The sequence below is a fragment of the Myodes glareolus genome, chromosome 14 (genome assembly GCF_982192425.1).
Source record: "Myodes glareolus chromosome 14, mMyoGla1.1, whole genome shotgun sequence".
Classification (NCBI taxonomy): Eukaryota; Metazoa; Chordata; class Mammalia; order Rodentia; family Cricetidae; genus Myodes; species Myodes glareolus.
The window spans coordinates 39,815,292-39,832,146 of NC_142039.1; the positions used below are offsets into that span (position 1 = coordinate 39,815,292).

The following is a 16,855-nucleotide window of genomic DNA, read 5'->3' on the forward strand; positions in this document are numbered from 1 at the left end:
TGAGGACCCTGAAGATCAGAGCACAAGATGCAATGAAACTAGTTCCCGCCAGCCTCACTGTCACACCAGTAACAGTACTGTGTGGATTCTGTGACACAGCATTAGAGGATGAGTCTCCTGACATTGTGTCTGAACACTTACGAGGTAGATGCCATAATGCCTGCACTTATTTGAGGAAAGGACAGGAATAGTGAAGAAATGAGGTTTACATAATTCTAACAAATGCCTGCAACCAGACACTCTCACTGACTCTGAGAAGAAATTTAAGTGAATTTAAATAACAGGAGCAATATCTCTGTCCTCCCAAACAGCACATATACAGATAGAAACACCCCAGAACAACCAACCATCCACAGGATAGGCAAACACAGAGGAGAAGCTCTGTGACTGTAGAAATGAACACAGTGCTGCAAACTTGAAATCGCTGTGTTAAAAACTGTGAGGAATCCATGAACACCTGTGAAAGGTTTGGCAGACGCTTAACCTTTTATCAATACGGTTTTCACACTAACAGGATCAGTTTGTAAATGCATGAAACACTCTGGCATCATTACTTCATATCTAATTGATGTGGTCAATAAACATGTTCACCGGCTTACTAACCCTTTGTGTTCCAGGGACCCAGAGACTGCACCATCTACCATGACTCTGGCGAATGAGAGCATCTCAGGGGAGTTCATTCTCTTAGGGTTCTCAGATCGGCCATGGCTGGAGCTGCCACTCTTTGTGGTGTTTCTGGTGTCCTATATCCTGACCATCTTTGGGAATATGACGATAATTCTTGTGTCCCGCCTGGATTCCAAACTCCACACCCCCATGTACTTTTTCCTCACGAACCTGTCCCTGCTGGACCTGTGCTACACCACGAGCACAGTCCCCCAGATGCTCGTCAACATCTGCAGCTCCCGGAAGGTGATCAGCTATGGAGGCTGCGTGGTCCAGCTTTTCATTTTCCTGGCTTTGGGTTCCACTGAATGTCTTCTCCTGGGCGTCATGTCCTTCGACAGGTTTGTAGCCATCTGTCAACCTCTCCATTACTCAGTCATCATGCACCAAAGGCGTTGCCTCCAGTTGGCGGCTGCGTGTTGGATCAGTGGCTTCAGCAACTCAGTATTGCAGTCCACGTGGACCCTTCAGATGCCACGGTGTGGCCACAGGAAAGTGGATCACTTCTTCTGTGAAGTCCCTGCCCTGCTCAAGCTGTCCTGTGCGGATACGACGGCAAATGAAGCAGAGCTCTTCTTCATCAGTGTGCTGTTTCTTCTGATACCTGTGACTCTCATCCTCATATCGTACGCCTTCATTGTGCAAGCAGTGTTGAGGATCAGGTCAGCTGAAGGTCGGCGAAAGGCATTTGGGACATGTGGCTCCCACCTAATTGTGGTGGTGCTGTTTTATGGTACTGCCATCTACATGTATCTGCAGCCACCGTCCCCTGCCTCCAAGGACAGAGGGAAAATGGTGTCCCTCTTTTATGGGATCATCACACCCATGCTGAACCCCCTGATCTACACCCTTCGGAACAAAGAGGTAAAGGGAGCATTTAAGAGGTTGATGACAAGGGTCTTCTTGATTAAAAAATAAGGAATGCCCAAATAACTTCCTTATTAATGTAAGTTTTTACAACCTCATATATTATATTGTTTTCTTCTTTATTGAACTATGATGATGATCCTTCTCAAATAAAATCTTGCCGAGAAAGAATTACATCAGTGTTCTGCTGCCTAAATATATTCATTTCACAAGCCTTTTATGATCCTCCCAAAAAGCTAACCCTACACCCTGCATATTTTCAAGCATCATAATTTGTGTGTGCTTTGTAAGATGCCTTAGATTTCTCAGGTAAAAATCTGAGAATCCTTTCTACAAAAACAAGGCATTTACTATACATGCAGACACACTGTCAGGTATATAAGCACACCCCCTACATGCTTTTAAAGATGTGTAGAAGCTTGAACAGAAGTCTGTGGTGCTGGCCATAGACCCATCTTTTTGAGGCTTGTGGGAAAATTCAGCTTTATTTCTACACCAATACAATTTAAATCCCACAGTGAATCACTCACTCAAAGGTTATTAAAGCACTCCATTATTTAATTTTTACACTTTATACTTCTATTAAATTAAAGTGACATCCTGTTTCATCTACTAAAAAAGAAATAGCAATAAAGCAATATTTTAATCTTTAATCAAACTCTTGTTTGACATTTTAAATGCTTTCTCATATATATATATATGTATGTATAATATTTTCTCATTATATCCTAGAGATATAGTTTAAATAATAAAAAAGTCTTACAGTGTTGCCCTCTCATTTTCCCTGTACTTTTCCAATGCAAGAAGAAAGTTTGTTTTCTGCTAGTTGCCTTGCATCAACACAGACTACAATTTATAGTTCTCCCATATTGCTTTCAGAATTCAACAGTGCTGAACAAAATTTTTATATACTAGAAGTCATAACTGATAATGCTTATTATATATCACACTATAATTGATCTCTTCGATTCTTTTTTCACCAAACTGATCTTAAAACAGAAAAGGCAGTAATGACAACAACACCCACATGGAACACTTACACTGAGTTGCAACACCCTCAGGATTTCTAAACCAGTGGATCTGAGGCGAGGCTAAGAAGCTGTCTGTCTATAAAGTCCCAGGATATGTTGATTTATCCAGGCAGGGACCAGACTTTAAGAACTGCTCTACTAACAGTTAAAGAAAAATAGCAATTATACTGGGATCCTATTCTTTATTTCTATCAATGGGAATTAACGAGAAAAACGGGAGAGAATACTAAAAGTGTGTTTTGCAAACCAGAGGGCATTTTCTAAGGGAAGACCATGCTTGTTGTAAAGCCCAAGTAAAGGAAAGACCAAATTTCCAGAGACAACGTTTTATGTCACTTCAGCGTCAATGTCAGTGTCCTAAGAGATCTATGAGGAGCTGACTATGATGGCTCACAAAGGCGGGAGGCTGAGGAGGAAGCCTTTGAATCGTGTGCTCCACCCTGGCCCTCTGAGACAGTGCTGACTATTTTCTCAAATTCCATCTGGGATCAGATCCAGCGTTCAGAACTAGTGTGAAGCCAGCACAAGGTATTTACTGACCCTTGACAGAAACCAGCGGTGGGGTTGGAGGAATAAGCAGAGCGACGGAAATTGAAGTATTTTATATTTTAGAGGATGAGCAATCTGATCGATCCAGCACACTGTATATTATGAATTTTAAAGGGATTTACATCTTAATTCTAGAAATATTTTCCTGTTTAGTTGATGCATATACATATGATATGTGTTTCTTTATCTCCCTAGCTGATTCTTCTTACACTTTTGTACGATGTGGAGCAATAGTGACTAAGCAGGCAGAATCATTCTATGTGTTCCCTCTGTAGGAAAACTGCACATTAAAAGTTATTAATAAAATGCTACTATCTTGGGAAGAATTCACTGTTGCTACAAGGTTTAAATATTTTACTCTACTAATTGACACTTATCTATAGCCTGTCTGAGTTTAAAAATGACAGATCTGACAGCTTTAAAAGGATGATTAATAGGAGATAATAATTCTACAAATATGAGAAATAAGATTTGAGGTAAAAGCAACAAATGGGTGGTATTTAACATAAACCAGTATAGATATTTTAAATTCATTTTCTACACTAGAAGATACAGAAATATGATTGACAATATATTCCATAAAACCCTCACCTGGGAGAACATACTGATCAACAATTGGCTGGAGCGCTGGGATTTGCATTTTAATAGACATATTAGGCATCTAAGATGCCTTCATAGAATAGAGGGTAAGAATCAATCAGAATACCAAACTTCTCAAAGACTTTTTAAGGCATGGATTTGTTCATCATGGAGTAGGGAGTACTTTGTCCTGATGTCATTGACATCAGATTGGAAGGGTGCTCTTCTTTCATAAAGAGAAGAATTCCGACCAGTGAGTAAAAAATCAAGAAATTGATTTTAGGATAATGTGTTGGTAGAGGCTGCTCTTTCATTTCCCGGCTGCCCAGGCCTGAATAATCATTCAGAAACTATATTAATTGTAACTGCTTAGCCTATTAGCTCAGGCTTATTATCTAACTCTTACATCTTAAATTAACCCATTTCTATTAATCTGTGTATCAACATGAGGCTGTGGTTTACCTGATAAGGTTCTGTTCTGGCGTCTTTCTCTGTCAGCAGTTACATGGCATCTCTCTGACTCGCCTACTTTCTCTCTCTATCTCTTCCAGCCTGGCTTTATTCTGCCCTGCTATAGGCCAAAGCAGCTTCTTTAGTAACCAAAGGTAAAACATATTCATAGCATACAGAGGGGAATCTCACATTAACAATAAAAGAAAGGACTCATAACAATATCAATACTGTCAAGTCCTAATAAAGTTGACCATTTCTGACAATCTTGGAAAACAGATATTTATGAAACAAGGTTGAGTCCAAAACCTACTCAATGCTTTTCTATTTCATTCTGTTTCAGCAGTTTTCAACAGTGAGATCAAATTTGAATCACTAATTCCTCTAAGTGACTAAAGGAAAGAAAGCAGACTGAAAATGACAGCTGTAACATTGAAAAGTCTGTGCAGATGTTGAGCTGGTGGCTGTGGCTTCAAGGGACAGAATCGCTTATTTCAATTGTGCTCATAGACGTCACACTAGAAAATATGAAATGACAGCAATGAGTAAATGTCTCTGAGATTTACAAATGCTGGATAGAAGCCGCAGTGTGCAGCTTGTAAAGATTCTTCTACCCAAAACGTTAAGGTCCTGGAAGCTATAAGAACTTGGTTAGATATGAAGATTTCCAAAGTTCTGTACCTGAAATTAAGGTATCAATCAGCCTGGCCATTTTTCACATTGAGTGGTGAGGAGGAGAAGCGTCCTTGGGAGGAACTGTCCCAGGCATGGTGCAGCTCCTGGAGGCCTTGCATGTGTCAGGTTGCTTACCCACAGCCATGTAGTCTCACCTGTGGGTCACTTCACAGTGCTTTCTCCACTTTGTGAACCTCGGCCGAATCTTTCTCAGTCTGTCCCATAAATATTCATGATGGCGCCTGGGAGCCATCTAAATAATCTAGAATAAATACTTCCTCTTAAGATTCTCAGCCCCACCTTTTGCTAATTAAGGTAACACAAGGTATGAGGCATGCCTGTATACCTACCTCATTGCTAAAAGAAGATCATCGCTAAAGTGCTGAGCCACCTCTACCGTTGGGGATCACATAGCCCTTCATCTCCTAAGGCAAGGAGGACAAAGTTAAGCTGTTTTCTAGAATCTTGATGAAATGCACAAGAATCCACTTTACTCTCATTCCTAGCATCATCCCTATCTTACTATCATGAGAAGACTTTAAACTCGGGATATTGTTCCTATTTGAAGCAGTAGAAGGGAGATTGCATCACTTACTAGGGTATACATTGAACTAAACATTGGTCAGAAGTTGGCAGGAGAAGAAGTTAAATTCCCATCTCTTGGTTGTTGTGACTAGAGCCACAGTAAACATGGGAATGCAGATGCCTTGAAATACTGATGCCATTTCCTAGATGAGTGTGCAACAGCAAGATTTCTGCTCTGTATATGAGTGTGCAAAAGCGAAATTTCTGCCCTATAGAGGAGTTGCAACAGTGAGATTTCTGTGCTATAGATGAGTGTGTAATAGTGAGATTTCCACACTATAGATGAGTGTGCAATAGCCAGATTTCTGCACTGTACATGAGTGTGCAATAGCAAGATTTCTGCACTTTGGATGAGTGTGCAACAGCGAGATTTCTGCACTATAGATGAGTGTGCAACAGCGAGATTTCTGCATTATGTGGTATTTCAAGGTCTTTGAGGAATCTTCAAACTGTTTTCTATAACGGGTGTGCTAATTTAAATTGTTTTCTGTGGTGAGTAACTAATTTACATTAGCACTAACAGTACCTAAATGTTCCGTTTTATCTACGTCATCACCAGTATTATAAAGCCGAGTGTTGCTGGGGTGAAATGACAGAACGTCATTGTGGTTTCATTTGCAGCCCCCTGATGAAGTGAGGCTCAGTATTCTTAGAGAAACCCACGGACCATCCTTAGGTCACCCTTTTGAAACGTCCGCTTAGATCTGTTGCCATTTCTTCTGTCTTTTCAGGCCTTGCTGTATCTTGAATTCCTCCTATACTCTGAATAATGACACATATACAATTTGCAGACATCTTCCATCTTTTTGGTTCAATTGCTTCCTCTTGTTCAGAAGCATCTGAGCTTGACATGGTCCCATATACTTACTTTCGGTTTTGTCTCTTGTGCATTTAAGAGCTTGTCCAAAAAAGCCTTCTACATTTTAATGCTGTCGAATATTTCCTCTATTTTTTTAATACAAAGCCTGCCCTATCTTGAAAATGTGTTTTTTGCATCTTTGTTGAAAATCAGTTGGCAGAGAAGTACAGGATTACTATCAATCTTTCTATTCTGCTATCGCTTTGTTTGTTTTTATGCCAGAACTTTTCTATTTTGATTGTTTCTGCTTGATAGTATACTTTTAAACCAAGATATGTGATTACAGTATTTTTATTATTTTTGACCAAAATTTTTTGGGGGGTGGGGGATTTGAGAGAGGATTTCTCTGTGTAGCTCTGGAGCCTGTCCTGGCACTCCCTCTGTGGTCCAGGCTGGACTTGAACTCACAGAGATCTGCCTGCCTCTGCCTCCCAAAGGCTGGGAAAGACTTCGTGTGTGTGTGTGTGTGTGTGTGTGTGTGTGTGTGTGTGTGTGTGTGTGAGAGAGAGAGAGAGAGAGAGGGGGGGGGGGAGGAGGGAGATGGGTGTGTATATATGTTCATGGGTATATAAACATACATTTGAAGGGTCATTGAATGTATCAAATGCCTTCTGCACCTACAGAGTTGAGAGCGAGGATTTTTGTCTTTACTGTATGATATAATATGCTTATTATTTGTTGGACTATCCTTTCAGCCCTCTTAGTCATGGTGAATAATCTTCTAAGTATATTGTTGGATTTGGGTTGTGTTTTCTTGATAATTTAATCAGTCATGTTCATCAAAAATATCATCCTGTAATATTATCACCGTGTATCTGTCAGCTTTTGTATCAGGGTAATGCTGGCATCACAACATATACTTGGAATAATTCCTTTCTCAGTTTTGTTGGAGCCATTAAGGAGAGCTGATATTAGCTACACTTCAAACTCCGGGTAAAGCTCTGCTGTGAAGGCCTCTGGCCTCAGGCTTTTCTTTGGTGGAAACCTCTTCACTGCTATTCATTGTTATAGATCTCTTCAAATTTTCTGTTTTTCTTCTGGTTTCATTTTGTCAAGGTATGTTTGCCCAGGAATTAGTCTGGTTTTTTTTCTCGGTTAATTATCAAATTTGTTGACATATAAATGTTCATGACAGTCTCTAATGGTCTTATTTCTTTGTTTTGTCTCCTTTTACATCTCTGTAGTGATATTTCATTTGTATTTAATAAGTAAAGCTTGCCTGAAGATCACAGAGTTGGTCCCACTGGCCAACCTTACAGATCAGGCAGCGGTGGCACAAACCTTTAATCCCAGTAGCCACACTAGTTTGCCATAGAAACGGGTGGTAGTGGTGGATGCCTTTAATCCCAGTCCTAGAGAGAAATATAAAACAGGAGGAGACAGCTCTCAGTCACATTCCCATTCTGAGATTCCTGGAGGCAGGATTGCTTTTGCACTGAGGTAGAGGTCAGAGCCAGTGATTGACTATTTTGCTTTTCTGACCTTCAGGCTGAACCCCAATATCTGTCTCTGGGTTTTTATTAATCATGTTACGTATCTCCTCTTTTATCTGAGTCTTTTCTTTTTCTTATTTAGAAAAGGATTTGCAAAGTTTGTTTATATTATTGAAGAAAAATCTTAGTTTTGCTGGGCAGTGATGGGTTTGCAAAGTTTGTTTATATTATTGAAGAAAAATCTTAGTTTTGCTGAGCAGTGATGGGTTTGCAAAGTTTGTTTATATTATTGAAGAAAAATCTTAGTTTTGCTGGGCAGTGATGGCACACACCTTTACTCCTAGCACTCAGGGGACAGAGGCAGACAAATCTCTGAGTTCGAATCCAGCGTGGTCTACATCATGAGTTCTAGAACAGCCAGGAGTACACAGAGAAGCCCTGTCTCAAAAAACAGAAACAAAAACCCCTTAGTTTCCCTGACTGTTCAGTGTCATTTTATTTGTCATTATTTAAGTTTTCTCTATCCGAATTTTGTTTTTTTCTTCTTTCTTTTTTTTTTTTTTTTGGCTGATTTTGGTTTTAGTTTATTCTTGTTTTCCTTGATTCTTAAAAGGTAATGTGAGTTATTTGTGAGCCTGCCACCATCACACACACAAACACAGCTTTCACCTTCCTTGTGCTGTCTTGATATAGCTGTGATGTATTTTCCTCTTAGTACTACTTTTACTGTACGGCATGGTTTCTGTTATGTTATAACTCTTCTCCATTCATTTGTTTCAAGTTATTTCTTCTACACAAAATTACTATTTAAAGACCTATTTTATTTTTGTTTATGTGTCTGTCTGTAGGAATGTGTGTGGTGGGGGTTCCTGTAGGGACCAGAAGAGGGCATCTAATCCCCTGGAATTGGGTTATATAGGTGGTTGGGTGCTGCTCAATGTAAGTAGTAGAAACCAAACTTGCAGTTATTTTGTGGAAGCCTAGCAAATGCTTTTAACCCTCTTTCTAGTTTCCTCACAGAATTACTTGTATTGGGAAAAATGAAAGAATGGTGGTAGTGTGCACAGATGTAGAAACAGTTTTCTTAGACAGTGATCATGAGTCTAAGCTGCCTGGCCCCCTAGCTAGGATCCCATCCCTTGGGAGGTAGAAGCAGGAGGATCATAAATTCAATGCCAGCCTGAACTATTGAGATTCTTTCTCAAACAAACAAACAAGCCAAAAAGTAAAAACAAAACAAAAGATGAATCTACAGGTTTAGGATGTGTCTCAGTTTGCTTTATATTATTTGACCAAAAGCAACTTGGAGAGGAAAAAATTTACTGTCCATCTGAAGGGAAGTCATGGCAGGAGCCTGGAATGAGGAACTGAAGCAAAGGCCGCACAGGACTATGGCTCGCTGTCTTGTTCCTGGTGGGTCACCCAGTGTCACCTCTTCAGGGCTGGCACCATTCACAGTGGACTAGCTCCTCCCACATTAATCATTAATTAAGAAGACACCACAGATTTGTCTACCAGCCGACAGAGCCATCTTCTCAAATGAGATCCTTTCCTCTCAGATGACCCTAACTTGGGTTAAGCCGACAAGACAGCAAAGCTAAATGCCAAGCAAAGCACTAACTAATCAGCCCAGGATGCTCGAGTCACCCTGTCAGAGAAGATAACCACCACACAACACTTTCTGAGATTTTTTGGGTTTCTGCGGCAGTTGATAGGTTTTAACTGGATTTACATTTTGAGCTCTGTTTTAGCTCGGAAATGTCTAGGGCTTATCACCATATTATTTTCCTTTTATTTGCTACTTAATTTTTCTTTGTGTGGCACTTAGAATTACATCTTGGGCTTCATGAATGGCAGACAAGGACCCTGTTACCGAACTGAGTGCTCACCCTTGCTACCATTTTCTGAGATGAAGACACAGGCCAAGGACACATCACACAAGGACAGAGCAACAGGCTTCCAGAAGGCTTCACCTTTACCTCATGATTTCTTTCCTGATCCTCTGGGGTTCAGGAGTAAGCTGTTTAATGTCAATGCATTTGTACGGTGTCCAACTCTTTCTTGCTATTAGTTTCTAGTTTTACTACTGTGATTGGGCTGGAAAATAGATTTACATTTGGTATTATGTCAGTTCTTTTAGATTTGTTGAGACAAAAAGAAACCATGTTTTAAAGACACAGAAAGGCAAACGGTGGATTGTTGGAAAGGGCTGTATGATGCTAGTACCAATCAAAGGAAAACCGAATTGGCTGTATTATTATCTAAAAAAAAAATAGATTTCAGATCAAAGAACATTACCAAGAATTTATCATCATTTACTAATGATAAAATATTGGCTTCCTCTGAAGACATGTAAGTTTTAAGCACATGTACACGTGATACAGCTTCAGGATACAGGAGGACAATCTGGGAAACGGAGGAAAAGTAGTCAAGCTCGTGATGGCAGCTGAAGACTTTGGCAGACACGGGAGCAGCTCTGCACGTTGTAAAGAATTGACATCGTCAACGGGACTTGAACAGAAACATAAAGAAATTTGCATTAACGCCGGCACCTCCAGCAGTGAAGCAGGCTCTAGACGCTTTTATCATCCCGGACACTCACCTGTGTGTAGCTCAGGATGCTGTGATAGCTACCGTGTCGCCAGTTGCCACAGAATGCCAGTCAGTCCTGGGAACGGCCGGAAAAAAGTTTACCCAGCAGACATCGCCTGTGAGTAGGCACAATCAGCTGCCTCCCTGAGAGCAGGGTTTAGGGGTCTTTGTGGGACCTTGCAGTGGGGAAGAGGAAACTGGAGGCAGGGAAAAGTGAAGCGGTGGCCTGTTGTTTGAATGAAGAAACATGCTTAGAAGATGGTAGCAGCGAGCAGTGTGTTCCTAGGGTGGCGGTTAAGCCATCAGACAGAAAACACTTGTGCAGGCTCAAAGAGATAGTCACTGCTTTTCTTAAGTTTTTAAGCAAAAGTGTGGCAATGGGACTCAACTAAGTAGATGTATAGGTTTTTTTCTTTTCTCTTTGCTCTTTGGGGGCCACCACCCAGCTCCCAAATAAATACAGGAGGCTTTTTCTTATTGTGAATGAAAGGCCTTAGCTTGGCTTATTTCTAGCTAGCATATATATATATATATATATATATATATATATATATATATATATATATATAAATTATCCTGTCTACATTTCACCTCTGGGTTTTTGCTTTTCTCTATTCTACAATCCTTTCTTTAGTTTTTACTCTGTGGCTGGTTGTGTGGCTGGCTGGCATCCTCTCTCTTCCTTTTCTCACTCCTCCTTCCTTTTTTTCTCTCTCTATTTATTCTCTCTGCCTGGCAGCCCCGCCTATCCTTTCTCCTACCTTGTCATTGGCCATTCAGCTTTTTATTAGACCAATCAGGTGTTTTAGGCAGGCAAAGTAACACAGCTTTACACATTCAAACAAATGCAACATAAAATAATGCAACATGTCTTTGCATTTTTTAAACATATATTCCATAGCATAAAAGGATATAACACATTTTAGCTAATATTCTAATCATAGATAAGAAGTGGAGAAAGGTAAAGAAAGATACAAACAATCTGTCCTTGGTATTTAGGCATGAACTTTATTTACATTTAAATAGGAAGGATTTGGGCAGAGGAAGATATATGCAGTCTGTTCAGAGTGGACTGACTGATAACTGTGGGTTCTCCAGGGTTCAGGCAAATTGTCATTGCTCCCAGAACTGGAGGAGAGTGATCTGACCATGGCATCATTTCTAACTCATTTTTTCCTGCCCTTCTTTTTCCTGTTCTCCCACAGCCCCAGTGCCAAGGCAGGCCATGGAAACCAGAGCCTGCTCTCTATAGGCATAAGCCCCAGGGATATTACTTCGACATTCCCCTTCTGTTCTGTATATCAGCTGATCTATGTGACTGCTAAGACATTTCAGGAGGGGTCTTATCCTTAACCATGAGAATCTAACTGGTCATCATAGGGTTCCCACTCAGACAATTTGTGCTTGTTTACACTGTTTTCTGTTCAGTTACATTTCTACTGTTCATCATTGCCCATACTTCAACAAATGCAATCATAAAGAGAGATGGTTTTAAAATGGTCAGTCTCAAGGCTCCCACATCTTGTCAAACTTTGATCAAATATAGTTGCTATGTTTTCTTCCTGTTAATCTCTTTTCTTAATAGAGGCTCTGTGCTTTATGAACGACTCGAAAGGAATGATCTCCTTTAATGTCATTATACCAGAAAAGGCCAGCGGTTGAGGAATTTAGACTGAAAGGGTAGCACAGTCATATCATATAATGCCTTATACACAAGGAAGCTGCTCTTGTTGCTCGGCTCGTGCTAAGAGGAGCAGCATTTAGTTCGTGAGCATTTTATTCTGACAGATGGCAAAGGTAAGCATACCGTTCCTCATCACTTAGCAACAAATAATGAGAATCTAGCTTTGTTCTAGGTAAACAAGGGGGGCGGGCATCAGGAATGGAGGGATGGCTCCAACAGCAAAGGCGCTTGTCCTTCAGACCTGAAGACTCGAGTTCAATCCCAAGGCCCTAAGCAAAACCTATCAACTTCAAAGGGTTGTCCTCTGACCTCCATGCCACGCGCAGGCTCACACTTGCAAGACACACACACAACACACACACAATAATAACAAAGTAAAACTTTCAAAAAGAATAATGACACCTGAGCCTTCCGCCCTCTGAGGGGGTGAGAGGTTGAGAGGCAAACAGAACCAATGCTTCTGAGGCCCCAGCCTTACGATCAGTGTTCTCTGCGGCATAAAGCCCTTTTTCTTTTCTTCAGGAGTCTTTTTCTCTCTTTGCAATAGCAATTTTGCATTGAAGTCTCTCCTGAATGTAATTTTTTTTAAAGTTTCGTTTTTGGACAGTTTAGCTCTGAAAGAGTTCTTATTGCCATAGTCTCTCTCTCCAGTGTTGCATCCAAACGGTCTCTCCTTCCTCAATATGGTTTTTAATTTAACAATGTATTCTGGGGAAAATCCCTTTATCAGGAAAGTAGTGTATGTTTTCTGTTTGTCAGTGGCTTGTTCTTAAATTTTTATACAGCACCTTTTGCTGAACAGGTTTTACATTTTGATTTAATACTGAATATCCTTTCTCCTTTATCATTTAATTTGGGATTTTGAAGCAACATCCATAAAAGGGATTGGTTGGTTTATCTCCCACCTTCTCTCTACTTCTCTTACCCTCATCGCCGGACTCCACCCTCAGCTTCTGTCCCATCGGATATTCGGAATCCTAAAGATTTTTGGAGAGAATTTCTCCACCCTTTCAACTTCTCCAGAAGTTTTTGTGGGGCTGCACATTTATATTTTCATCGGGGAGGTGCCTGAAAGGAGACCCCAGGCAAAGCCAGACTTAGTATGCGCAAAGGAAAACCTAGTTAGGACCTCGCTCACACACTCATTTCGACCTTCCTGACCTCTTATGGAAAAGCTTCTCTTCTTCGGATTTTTTTGTTGATTGAGTACAGAAATCACATCTTGAGTTTGTCATATTATATAAAGTCGTCTAAAACGAGTTCATGTTTATATTTTTTATGGAAGTCATGATTATGCCTTTTGGGAGAAGTTATCCCTTGATGAGACGTTGCACTCGGTTTTCCTAAAAGACACCTTGGAGCTACTTCCTAAATCAATGTAACCTTGACCAAAACTCCTAAGGCGACCAGCAGGGAGCAGCACTGGATCCCAAGAACCTGGGCGGGTGTGGGATTCCTATTCTCCCTTTGCTCTGCTCTTCTGCGCCCTCTGGTTAGCCTGGGGAAGTCCTTCCCGGTTTTTGTTTTGTTTTGTTTTGTTTTGTTTTTTTACTTTTTTTCATTCTCCTGCTCGCGTTTCTCCCGTTTCCATCCAGATTCCTAAGCGAGTGCTGAGAATTTTAGCCCTTAAGGTGATATTCACGGCCTCCGCAGGTTCCCCCCTCCTTATTGCCCCCCAACAATATCTGCCCGGGTCAGAAAACCTTTCCATCCCTGAAGAGAGACTTATGGTTTTCAAGGCCGTGTCAAGTGCCTTGCTCTTGATGGTTGCAATGCAAACTCCCAATGGTTGCAATAAATCAGGAAGAAGCATTACAATAAAACTGTAAAATAACATTCATGCCTTCTTTTAAAAAAACAAAAAAACCGTATTTTAATACTTTTTAAAAAATAGGCAAAGTACCCATTTGTAAGATTATTACAGCAGTTGTCTCTATCAAGCATTGGTGGTTCAGTGGTAGAATTCTCGCCTGCCACGCGGGAGGCCCGGGTTCGATTCCCGGCCAATGCAAGGTGTTTATTTTTCTTTCTAGACTACAATTTCCCTCGCAGTCAGACATTTTACCTACTTAAATTTTCGATGACTCGTATATGCTAATCATACTTTGATTAAAATCACCCTTTCAAATAAAAGGGACTAGTAGGTTAGCGACAAACTGTTTTCTTAAAGAAATAGTGAATTTTATTTATCTGAGGCCATTTAAAATAAAAATTTTCCAAAAGAATTTTGCTAAATCCAAGTCCCTAAATAAGGCAGTCAACCATTTTATTTTTAAAAGGGGAGGAGTTACATGAATGTGTAAAGGGAAGAATTCAAAGCCCGTCAGTTGTGGTTAGCAGAGTGGCGCAGCGGAAGCGTGCTGGGCCCATAACCCAGAGGTCGATGGATCGAAACCATCCTCTGCTAGTATCTTTTCTCCTTTACTTTCTTGCCACAATGAGAATGTATGGAACTTAACTATAACTATAACTTTATTAACTTTCTACCGTTTGCTTATAGAAACGCAAAATAATAGCCAATCAAAGCGTGTTGCCCTCAAATATTCCTTCAAGTTGAAAACACCGCGTTTCCAATTAACTGGGAGATGGTGACAGTCTCGGAGCGGCGGTATTAAACCCAGCGGCCAAAGTAACACAACTGTATGCCACAGTTAAAAGGAGCTGGTGCTTAAGGCTAGCCCCGATTAAGAGTGTCAGAGAAAGTGATAGGGAGTAGACGTTTCCTCCTATTCCGTTTTCCTCCTTGCCGATTATTACCACCAGTTCAGTATGGTGTGCTTTATTCCTTTGGTAGTGTTGGGAAGCTCTTTCAGTAGGACCGGGGTTATTGTATTTTTGCTCCATGGTTTCAACTGTATCTTGAGCCTAGCGGGGTGGCACTTGACAGGTCTTGGATACTTGTAATTTGGAATGAGTTAAAAGACACATTTTCTGGTTTACCACTCACCAGAATTTAACATTTTCTGTTCTTCAAAGATTACAGAAATGATCACATGGCATTGATCTATTTGTTTTACATCATAACACGTTTACTACAAGTCTCTTATATTTAAAGGAGTGAGAGGAGGGAGAAGAAGGAGGGAGAGAGAGAGAGAGAAAGAGAGAGAGACAGAGAGAGAGAGACAGAGAGAGAGAGACTAACTCATTAAAATTAAAGTATTTTCCAAAATTATTGCAGTCATATTATCCACTCCAGTTCTCAGTTTTCAGCCTCATAGAGATCTGAACACAAACTCAGTTTATCTAAAACAATTGTAGAGAAAGGAACTCTCTACAATTTCTGTGCTGGGCCCTATTTAAGAAAAAATTTTTCAGTTTGGTCATGGATATTGTGATACTCACTTACAGAATTTGTTTTTTAAGTGATGAATTCAATTCACATCCTAGTTACTTACTAATTCTCCCTCTCTATGGAATTTTCTATTAGGAAGTACAATGGTTATTATTGTCAAGATGACAATATCAAGAGTCACTGAAGACAGGGGAGGAGGGTGTCCCTAGTCATGTCTGTGGGGAGCTATCTAGGTTAGATGAATTGAGATGGGAAGACCCACCTTAAACATGGGCAGTGCCATTCCGCAAACATGGGCCCTGGACCGAGTACAAAGAAGTGTGCTAAACTCCCTGGCTATGTGAACCTCGAGACTATCACCTCCTCAAGTGTGCCACAGTGGCTTCTCTGCCCTGATCCCTTAGACCTTTAAGCCAGAATCAACCTCTCCTCTCTTAAGTTGCTGTTGGTGGTGGTTGGGTATTTATTTGGTTCCAGCAATGGGGAAAAGTCACTAATACTGTTATAGAAAGAGTAGGTTCTCGTAATGAGAAATCACTGTGCACGGTTAGGGATGAAGGATGACAGCGCTTGACTGGCTCTTGGCAAATGCCCAAGCAAGAGATGGCGTAGAACAGAAGATTTCCCTAACTTACATACACCTTAGCTTTCTGCATTCCACCACACTATCAGGCTTAAAGGACATTTTAAGGTCTGGCCCAGTTTACAGTTTGAACAGAGACAGGAGACTACACGTCTGACCACTTGGGGAGACTTACACAGTCAAGACTGGCCAGAATCCACTCTAAAGTACACTAGTGTCATTCTTTTCCACACAGTTGTCACCCAGGTCTGTCTTCCCCACCTTAGAGAATTAGGCTTCTCATAATAAGAGCACGGGGACTTAATGCAGGCCAGAAGTTAGTGATTCAGGTCGCGATGCCTGTTAGAGGCTTTGGGGGAATGGGTCTAATGACCCATCCATCCTCGTGAACATTTACAACCTAGCACTGTAAATTTTGCTTATCTCTAACAGACCTAGTTAAGCATACTAATTATTTTGGGGATCAACGCCCCCTTAGATAAATCCTACATTGTGTGATTGAATGTCTCCCAAGCAAATCTACTATCCCCTTATAACATTAATTCCATTATGTAACTCAGTTTCTATCTGGAGCCCATTCTGACTTCACAGTCATTTGAGTTCAAGCATGCCTGCTCTGTCTGCTTGCTCCAGCATCCTTGAGAGCTGTGAGAAAGTTCTGATTAAGCCCATGGGAAAGAACATTTTGTCCATGATAGAGAACATACCATCTATTAAGGTACAGGCTGTTGAACGCCAGTCAAAGGCACATCCAGTTAGAAAGTAAAAACTGCTTGCTGCTAGCAGGATTCACAGGATAGACAATGAGGCTACAATTCCTCTTTATCTCAAGGACAGCACAGGAAGGTGGTTAACTGATGACGTTGTTCTGTGATCTGCTTTTTACCTCGTATTAGTATATATGCTGGCTGAGAGATAAACTCGGGGCTGTTTGGCTTGACCAACAGACCTCCCAAATCTATCCTGTGTTTCCTGTCCTAATTTCTCTCAATCTAACATTTCATTAGCCT

The 16,855-nt window shown here is 40.7% G+C and overlaps 1 protein-coding gene and 2 non-coding genes across 3 annotated transcripts; all 3 read left to right on the plus strand.

Moving 5' to 3' along the window:
• Positions 1-569: 569 nt before the first annotated feature.
• LOC125417402 (olfactory receptor 2B2-like) lies at positions 570-1,584 on the plus strand. Its single transcript, XM_048460951.3, has one exon. The coding sequence runs from the start codon at positions 643-645 to the stop codon at positions 1,582-1,584; it is 942 nt and encodes a 313-aa protein (XP_048316908.3). The 5' UTR covers positions 570-642.
• A 12,326-nt stretch (positions 1,585-13,910) lies between these two features.
• On the plus strand, positions 13,911-13,981 carry Trnag-gcc (transfer RNA glycine (anticodon GCC)). Its single transcript has one exon. It is a non-coding gene; the product is annotated as a tRNA-Gly (tRNA).
• Positions 13,982-14,305: 324 nt separating this feature from the next.
• Positions 14,306-14,377, plus strand: Trnam-cau (transfer RNA methionine (anticodon CAU)). Its single transcript has one exon. It is a non-coding gene; the product is annotated as a tRNA-Met (tRNA).
• Positions 14,378-16,855: the final 2,478 nt, after the last annotated feature.

What these genes read in the sequence shown, in the direction of transcription:
- LOC125417402 (XM_048460951.3), top strand. Translation starts at nt 643, where the DNA reads ATGACTCTGGCGAATGAGAGCATCTCAGGGGAGTTCATTCTCTTAGGG.